The sequence below is a fragment of the Austrofundulus limnaeus genome, unplaced genomic scaffold (assembly GCF_001266775.1).
Source record: "Austrofundulus limnaeus strain Quisiro unplaced genomic scaffold, Austrofundulus_limnaeus-1.0 Scaffold1511, whole genome shotgun sequence".
NCBI lineage: Eukaryota > Metazoa > Chordata > Actinopteri > Cyprinodontiformes > Rivulidae > Austrofundulus > Austrofundulus limnaeus.
The window spans coordinates 9,079-18,973 of NW_013953913.1; the positions used below are offsets into that span (position 1 = coordinate 9,079).

Sequence of the window (9,895 nt, forward strand, 5' to 3'; positions counted from 1 at the left end):
ACACACACACACACACACACACACACACACACACACACACACACACACACCTGCTGCTACAGCTATTTTCTCTTCATAAGGGACAGTACTTGATTCTTTTTTCTTGTAGTTTATTAATTTTAAGTCACACAGAGGCAATATTGTGGAGGACAGCAGCAGTGCAGGCAAACCAGGAGCTCTCTGTTCCTCCACTCAGAGTTTGGAAAACTCTGCCTGTGTTTTGATGTGAACACCGTGGTTATCTGCTGTGGAACAGGAGGTTTCACTGCAGGGTTTAGCGGTGAGCTCAGCAGTTGCTGCTGTCAGTGTGATGTCTGGATGAAAGTGTCGGTGTGAAGGCAGTCGTGGTGCTGCTTTGCTCCTAGTTCTCACCATGTTTTATGTTTTAATATATTCTCTGTTCTCAACACTCCACTGCACTCTCACCACGCCTCTTATATGCTGTCACACACATTAGATAATGGGTCCGAGCTGAAACCATGCTGCTGTTACAGATATCAGATATCATGTCTGCTCGTTTCCACAACCTGTTGACTGTTTGTAGACCTGATCTACATTCTGGGTCTGGGAGGTTTCTGCATCCCTTTGGAGAGGAAACCCCAGCAGCAGCATGAACTGGGTTTTCAGTGCAGAAACACTTTTAACTGTTTTCTGGCCTGACCTTCATGATGTTTGTGTTGAAAGTAACAAAGACAACTGTATGTGGTGAAGAGTGTATAGATTAGGTGCTCCAGTCATGTGTGGAGACACAATATTTTGTTTGTGGAAAATGCCTGTAACTCCATGATGCATGATGATGGTGAATCTGAGCATCACCAAGAACTTGCAGGGACCACCCGTGTTCTGACTCTTTTAATGTTGGAAATCTTGTCTTTCACTGTGAAGGAAGAAGAAGATGAATTTGTAATCTGTGAATCCAGCCGGTTGTTGAGGAGTAACTGAGTGTTTTGTGTGCAGGTGCCGCTGCAGCTCAGTCTGATGTCCTGCCCTCGGTGCAGAGCACCCTGCCACACTTCATCCAGGAACCGGAGGACGCTTACATCGTCAAAAGCCACCCCATCAAGCTGCGCTGTCGTGCCACGCCCGCCTTACAAATCTTCTTCAAATGCAACGGGGAATGGGTACACCAGAACGAACACTGGTCCCAGGAGTACAAGGAGCTGAACACAGGTGAGACGAGACATGGAAGCCATCGTTTGTTCCTGTTTTAGGTCATTTGAGCTGGTTGCAGGTGATGACAGAGAAAATCACCGAGTTCTTACTGGAACTAAACTGGTGTAGTTTGGATGTGTGGATCAGCTTTCAGAGAGGGGAAGTTGAGACATTGTAGGAACAAACCAGGAAGTGTTTGCTGCTGTTTCAGCCGGTTGACAGGCCCTCAGTGCATCTCTGCATCTCCCTCCACAAAGAACACTTTAAAACACATGTTACAAATGAAAGCAAATCTTAGTGATGCTTGATGTTACTGGGGTGTGAGCAGCAATGGGTATCGCAATGAAACATTCACTGAGCTAGAAAATGTGCTAACTCTCTGCTAACACATCATTTACCAGCACAGAGTCCCATAAAACGTTCTAAGGTGTGAGACTTCTGTTCTTCTTCCTTAAAATAAATCCAAGCTGATAAAGATTTGCAGTGTTTTTGTTTCTCTACAGAGAGAACTCCAGGTTTTGACCACAGCTACTTAAACAAACTGTTATGCTACATTCACACCAAATGCGTTTTGAGCATCAGGAGCATCTGGTTTACATGAAAAGTCAATGGTGGATGCGCATCTAGGGGCGTCTAGAAGCCGAGCAGTGCGTCTGGCGCATTTRGAGCAGCGCAGTTCGAAGCAGTTCACATGTCATGTGCATTTTCCATGGGTGCGGCACGTCCAAAGCATCCGACACTCGAGTTGGAAAATCTGAACTTTTGCTGCTCCCTGCGTCACATCAACCAACCAGAGAGACTCTGCTCAGTGAKGTATTGGTGACGAGATGGAAATACTGGAAGCCCGGGAAATCAGATCACACAAACAATGGAAGAKAAACTGATAGTCCGATCATTTATGATCATTCCAGTGTCCTTTATCATGATAGAAATAAAAAGGACTTTACCTGGAGGACGATTAGTGAGGAAGTCGGCATGTCTGATACGTTATCGAAACTATGGTTTAAAAGGCTTCTCCCCTCGAGCGTCTYAAGAAGCACGTCTACYTTCACATCGAATGRGTRTGTCCTCACTGGACACCAGCATCGAGATGCGTGCATTTTGAGATTTTTGGAGGCGCGCAACGCGTTTGGTGTAAACGTAGCAGAAGCTGGGAGTGCTTCAGCAGCTGCAGTGATCTCTGTTCAGACTGTTTGTTTTAAGCTCCATGTGAGGCAGGATCCTGCTKTCACAACAGCTGTCTCTCAAAACAAACACAGCTTTTCATTCCTTATCCAGTAGACCAGCAGTTTTACGTGACGCATGAATCTGAAAGCAACAACTAAACTTCCTGTCTGCTTTAGCTAATGCTTTAAACTGGATTATACTTGATACTCATCCCATTTCTGACAAAATGATTCAGGAAAAWTTTAACAGACCAACTTTAAAAATAATAATAAAATAGTAGTTTCACTGTTCCTGGATCTATTTTTGTTCGTTTATATTTCTTTGACCTTTTAAAAATACCTTTTATTTCATCTTTATTTAAATAGGTAAATCCCACTGAGAACACAGAGGCCTTTATGAGGGCAGCCTTAATGTTAATGTCTTTAGACTGAACAACTGACTAAATAAACTTTATATGACTAAACACAACATTCCTATATATTATATAACAGTATACTATATTTTAATCATTTGTGGTCAAATAATTTCAAATTAAAGGCCTGGCATTTTTTGCAGAAATGTATATCAACCAACTTTCAAGACAGATTTAAACTAAGATAACCTTGACTTAAAGATCAATATGTAGAATTTAATGCAAGATTATGTGATCACTTGGAGTAAATTTTGAATGCCTCTCAGCTACCACACCAAGCTTCAGTTTAATATCTGTAAAAAGCCATATTTCTTTATGGACCACTGGAATGGCTGCAAGACATTTTGGAGACCCCCTCATGAAGCTGCAGCTCAGAGAGGTTCCACCTTTAAAAGAAGGTACATTAGAATCCTAACATGTCCTTTAACCATGTTTCCCTTCATCTGATAGGAGTTTAGGATGTGAAGTCTGAGAGAAGCAGTGGTGTGCCAAACCAATTACGTCTCATTAGTTTTCGTCAGTGGAAGCGTCCTGATTAGAAGACCTCACTGCTGAAGGCATTTCTGCCAAACAAGTCAGCCGATGTGACACCTCAGCTGGAATGCTGCGTGATTACAGGCAGTTGTTCTTGTATTCATGAAGGCCCCTCCACAGGAAGGAAGCTTTAATTACTTCTGGAAGTTCATTATGATGTGACTGCTGTGCTGTGAAATTGCTGTGAGCTTGATAATGGCAAATAAAACTTTAGAATTTCAAATATGGCTGTTGTATGTMCAGAGGAAAAGTTTAAAATAGAGATGTGTTTATGGTGGGTTCACAGCCTGCATCCTGACTCAGCTTTATTGGAGATATTATTGAAAGATAAACAAGCTGAGTTGTAGGAGCTAACTTAGATATTAGTGAGCATTAATAAATAACTAAAGACATTTAAATCATTAATCGCAGGGCACCACCTGAAAACCAGGAACTAAGAACTAAGCCCTTCTGTAGGTCTCCCAGGTCTGGTCTGAACCTCCTCTCTGGTGGTTCTAAGTGGGTGGAAGCAAGTACAGCACAGTTAGGATTTTGATGTCAGCAGACTGTGGATTTGTTCTTGGATTGCTTGACAGATGAAAGGTGGTACTTGTGTCACTTTCCTCCTGGAGAGAACCACATTTGTTTGGACACACTGGACACAGTCCTCCTGGCACTTAACAGCATACACAACATTGCTCTGTTTGTGCATGGGGATCAGATCCTTGGGGTGAACCAGTCTTTACCTTAATGTGCAGACAAAKCACATATTTAATTCTGCTGCTTAAACCATAAATACATTTCCTAAAAAATGGGTCTCCATTTAAGTTTAAATAAATAGGATTGATTGGCAAAAAGCATTGTTACAACAAGTTCTCAACCAAACACCAATTTCCTTCGACCCTGAAGTTAATCAGTATGTTTTACTGGCTGCCTTTTTTCCCTTTTAAACTCTGTAGAAACAGCAAATCTGGACTCAGTTTGCCACTCACAGCTTTTCTATTGTGGCATAGTTTTATTGAAATAAATAACAACATAGTGAGATCTGTTGTGTGCTTTCTTTTCTCTTGAGGATGTGCTTGAATAATTTGATAAAGATTAGATCAGTTTTCCTTATAGGTAAAACCTGCACTTTCTTTTCCCCTGACTGTTATATTCCTATCTGGATATTAAATATGGCTTATTTTTAGCTGTGCTCATCTTTGATCATTTTGAAGAGAAAATGAATGCATATTTCTTCATCACAAACTCCCATTAGTCTTAGCGTATTTATCATCATTCCCACATCAGTAAGTGTTTGCTGCCATTGCAGCTCCTCTCTGACTGACAGCACATCTACCCTCTTGTCTTTTACTTTGCTTTCTCCYATTTCCATTCATGTCTGATGAAAATTATGTTTTAGATCAACACATCCCGTTCTGGTTACTACTTGTTAGAGATGTGTGGGGCTGCTTTTTTTCTAGAGCCCTGGGTTGTCCTCATMGTCCCGAGTGTAGGCACACCTATCTGTAAAACCCCAGATAAGGGTGGTCTTAATGGGAAGGCTTTGTCCTSGCTCAGCAACAGTGTGTATTGGTTTTGCCCAACTAATCAGAAGCGGAGATCGGTGAAGAATTGGAAAGTTATTGATTAGGACAAGAGTCTTCAATGCAGCCCAGAGCAGCTGATAGCATCTCTTATTTACCAACTAGCCTGATGAATCACTGTGAGCTGATAAAGCTGACAATGCCCTTGAGTCCCCAGCAACAGCCGCTGAGAGGACTGTACAGTGTATCTGTAGAAAAGTGACAACAAAGTGTGTMCAGGGATGATGATTGCATTCTTTATAGATTATTGTTGTCCGATCTATAAAACACTGCACCAGCAGCTGATTGCATTTTAACAAGTTCATTCTAATGTCACTTTGAACATTCTCAGAAATTGGAGGACATGTCCTCCTTCTAGATTTCACTGGTTTGACTGTAAACCTGTTATAGTTTGGAWCATTTAACCCTTTAAGTCTAAGGAGACTTTCTGTCATTGGAGCAGAGCTCAGGCTGAGTCCTGTCCTATGTACAACAGTTCATTATATTTATTTGTTTGCCAAACTCTTCCGAGACCAAATAAGGGGTGCTTGCTGCTGAAAGGTATTCTGGGAACTGTAGAAGAAAAGTAGGTGAGAAGAAACAAGGACAACAGGGTCACAACACAAGGTGATCAGGAAATGACCTCAACAATCTTGGCACATAAAAAATGATAGCAGCATTTCTTTCATAAAAATYATGTCCTTACCAGGTCAGTCACACATATTACAGCAGCTGGACAATAAAATACACCAAATATGCAGAGAACAGATGTAAAAATAAWTTCATTCATTTACAAAGACTCAGCAATTCTAAGATCAGTACAATTATAAGTTATTGTAAAAAATAGTCTGTTTTGATGCTACTTAAGTTTTGATGAAAGCTGGGAGATAATGGTGAAATGAGACAATGTTCCATAAATAACTTCTGCAGAAACTTTAAATAAAAAGTTTTACGTAAGTGAAGACCTTTCTTATTATATACAAAGTGCAGATGCCTCYGTGTCATTGCACTAAACATTTTTGAGCCTGAATGATAAGATCTCAAAAATCTGTTCATTACATTTTTTTACAGCTAGAAGCAAATTACAAATCATTCAAAGCCACACATTTCATCAGTCAACTAAAGACAAGCTCTACATTTATTCAGTGTAAGCAGTAGGTGTTTTGGTTGCAATGAAATTAAGAGATAACAATCAAACTCAAACTTACAACATTAAACCATTCTTTGTACCTATGATACTAACACAGTCTCTGCCCATCAAAGTAGTACCGTCTACCAACAAGAACTAATAAGATGRTGGTTCAGATTCTTATGCTGCGTTCAGACTGAATGTGATTTGAGCATCCGGGGTGTCTGGTTTACATGCAAAATCTATGGTGAACGCAGGTCTAGAGGTGTTGAGAAGTCATGTGGTGCACTCCATGCATCTAGTGCTGCACATTTTGAAGCGTTTCGCATATCTGGCACTGCGCGTTGACCAAAACCCTGGGAATGATGCCCTCTAACCTGAAACAGATGGACAGGAGCTCTTCAGCTGAAATCAAGCACCAGGAGTTGGTGTCCTGGCAGGAGATGTGGGTACTGATGAGGGTCAGCAGTTCATCAAACTGAGACTGTGTCTCAATTCAGGGGCTGGGTCCTCATGAGTGTGCACTTGTCAGCCACATACGTCACTGCCCCGCGCAGAGGACTGTCCCAGTTCGAAGGCTCTTCATCATGCAGCCGAGTAATGCGGCCGAAAAACTCTCGAAATCCGAGGATGCATCCGTGTATCCTCACCAGCCGAGGATACAGAGTTGGTGTGGAAGCAGCTCAAAGTCAAGATCAGATGCAGCAAGGAGGTTTATAGAAGGAAGCTGGAGAGTAAACTGAAAAGGAACAATATCAGAGATGTGTGGTCAGAGATGAAGAAGATCACAGGTTTCAAGCAAAAGGAGAATCGGATGGATGGAAGTCTGGACAGAGCAAATGAGCTGAACACATTCTTCAACAGGTTCAGCTCAGGAACAAGCTCATCTTCCTCCTCTCCTGCCCCCAGCCAAACAGACATCTCACCTTCCTTTGACCCACAGCTTTCCTGTCAAACCTCAGATGTTTTATCTTCAACCTCAGTCATGGACTTTTCTTCTACATCCACAAGTTTGTCTTCAACTAAATCAGGAGATGCTGATGCTCCCTTTCCCTCCCCCTCCCACTTTTCTGTATCTAGAAGTCAGGTGAAGAGGCAGCTAGAGAGACTGAACCAGAACAAGGCTGCAGGTCCAGATGGTGTTAGCCCCAGAGTCCTGAAGGCCTGTGCAGACCAGCTCTGTGGGATTCTGCAACACCTCTTCAACCTTAGCTTGACCCAGGAGAAGGTGCCAGTGTTGTGGAAGACATCCTGTCTGGTTCCAGTACCAAAGAAAACTTACCCATCAGCCCTCAATGACTATAGACCTGTTGCCCTGACATCCCACATCATGAAGGTCCTCGAGAGACTCCTGTTGACCCACCTGAGTAAGCAAACAAGCACACATCAGGACCCCCTGCAGTTTGCTTATCGTCGTGGAGTTGGAGTTGACGACGCCATCATACACCTGCTTCAACAAACCCACTGTCATCTGGACAAAGCAGGCAYCACTGTGAGGATCATGTTCTTTGATTTCTCCAGTGCTTTTAACACCATTCAGCCTGAGTTGATTTGTCTGAAACTCCAGAAGAGCAGACTGTACTTCTTAAGGAAGCTGAGATCCTTCAATGTCTGCAGCAAGATGCTGCAGATCTTCTACAAGTCTGTTGTTGAGAGCGTCATCTCTTCTGCCATCATCTGTTGGGGAAGCAGCATCAGAGCCAGGGACCTAAAAATGCTCAACAACCTGATAAAGAAGGCTGGTTCTGTTCTGGGGATGACTGTGGAATCTCTGGAGATGATYGTGCAAAGAAGAATTTTACATAAAATCAAGAACATTGTGGACAACCCTGACCATCCTCTTTATCAGACTGTCATAGAAAGACAAAGTGTCTTCAGTCGGAGGCTTCTTCAACTTCGCTGTAATACAGACCGCTACAGAAGATCTTTCCTGCCCACAGCCATCAGCWTCTACAATAAGTTTTTAGTTAAATGAGTTACAACAACACCTAATTTCCCTCTGGGATCAATAAAGGATTTTTGAATTGAATTGAATTGAATATCCCAGTATTCAATGTGTGGCAAAATAAACAGAGAAATGAAGACAGTGGAGGTTTTTTTTTTTAATTTTTTTTTTTTATTTTTTTTTACGTGTCAGTGCAGTTTGGAAATTACCACGGACAGAAGGATTTGTTTTTAAAAGTAAGTTTAGCAACTTAGCTGATGAAATTCATGCTGCAATAAGATGTTAAATAAAAGAAAATGCAACCACAAGTTACAAGAATAAAGTCGTAATATTACAACATTAAAGTCGTATAAAACTCATAATATTATGAGAATAAAGTCATAATATTACGAGATTAAAGTCATACTACGAGAAAAAAGTCATAATATCCTAGCCATTATGAAAAAGCATACAGTTATCACTGCATTAAAATGAGAAACGTCAAGTTCTTCTTTAGTATTGCTTAAAAATAAATAGTTAATCTTTTAGCACATTCGTATCAGATTATCAGTAGCAGAACATGGAAATTGTGCAAACGACTATATGCGTTGTGCACACTGCCTCCAAATGGTGGACAAACAGGTTTAATGATGATAATCAAAGCTGTTTGTTCACATGCAAATCAGGACCATCAGCCTAAAAATATATCGTTAGTGCCCTGACTATCCCTATTGTTCACTGAGGGCTGAGTCATAACAGCAATAACAGCATTGTAAGAGGGGGGCAACTGTCCTTTAGATGAGTGTAAACTGCAGAGTCCTGGCCTGTAGATGTTGCTCTTCTGTGCTGGCTCATTCTTTTGAACAMTGGCTGCTTTGTTTCCCTGATGTATGACTGATCACAGTCCTCCTGGCACTTAACAGCATACACAATATTACTCTGTGTTCTGTTTGGGTTTCTTGTTGCTTTGAGGAAAGCCCAGTTAGGATAACCATACTGCTCCAAAACTTGTCTTGTAATAGATTTCTCCTCCCTGGCTCCTAGGTTTGTTCTGTGGTACAGAGTCCTGATGACTCCTAACTTGTGTTCCAGTGYGTGACAGGATTGCGATAGACATCAGTTTCCAGCTTTCTTCCATCAGACTCTGAGATGTCACAGTCCAAGAAAAGCCAACCTGCCACTTTTTACATCTTCTCGTGTGAACTTTATATATTCATCAACAGAATTGATGTGATTAGTGAGGTTTTGGACATCCAGTTGTCATCAATATACCTGAACCAATATCTCAGTGGTGTCCCTGTAAAGGATGCCAAAACTCTCTTCAGACTATAGGAACATAGTAAACTCACACAGGTGATTTTTTTATCATCATTGTCCCCTGAATTAAACTAATCTCTCTTACTGTAAGGAAATTCTCAGCATTTCTTCTCATGTTGCCATGAAACCTCACTGCTGTGAAACCCTTCCTGCCACACCAACTCTGAGCCACGCTCATCACCCTTTGGGATAACTGACTGATCCTCTAGAGACAGAAAACGGCCCCCTCCTGCCCATATGTCCAACTCAGTGGGCTGAGCCATCACTCATTTTCACCACCTCTCTTGTCACTTTCCTAATTGTGAGCTCCAGTGCCTSCAGTGTGGGAGTATGAAAGGAAAACAGCATCCACCTGGCTTTATCAAGGGAAAACTCTTTATCCTTGTTTGTTCTAAAACTGTAGACATGTTTATACAGTTTGCACATTCTTCTTTGTGTGGTTTTAATTTAGGCTGTCATGCCTCCCTCACAGGAATTTGGTTATTAAGCACTTAGGGTTTCAGACAACTTGTGTTTCCATATAAGATCCTGGCGTTCAGTGTTTGCCCATACAGCAAAAAGGGTAGAAACCACACTGACTTTGCTTTAAGTGTGTCTGGTGTGTGAATGTTATCAGTGGAAAACAGCAAGAAGACAAATTTCAGATATTCAGACACTGAAGAAGAAGCTTTGTGTGTGTGTGTGTGTGTGTGTGTGTGTGTGTGTGTGTGTGTGTG

At 41.7% G+C, this 9,895-nt stretch overlaps 1 protein-coding gene across 1 annotated transcript in view; it reads left to right on the forward strand.

Annotated features, from left to right (window-relative positions):
• The window catches only part of LOC106535627 (netrin receptor UNC5D), a gene marked incomplete at its 3' end in the record, with an annotated part of 39,016 nt that overhangs the window by 1,210 nt on the left and 27,911 nt on the right, over positions 1–9,895 (forward strand). Inside the window, 1 exon segment of the mRNA XM_014032679.1 lies at positions 958–1,170. Coding sequence (XP_013888133.1) covers positions 958–1,170 — 213 coding nt within the window.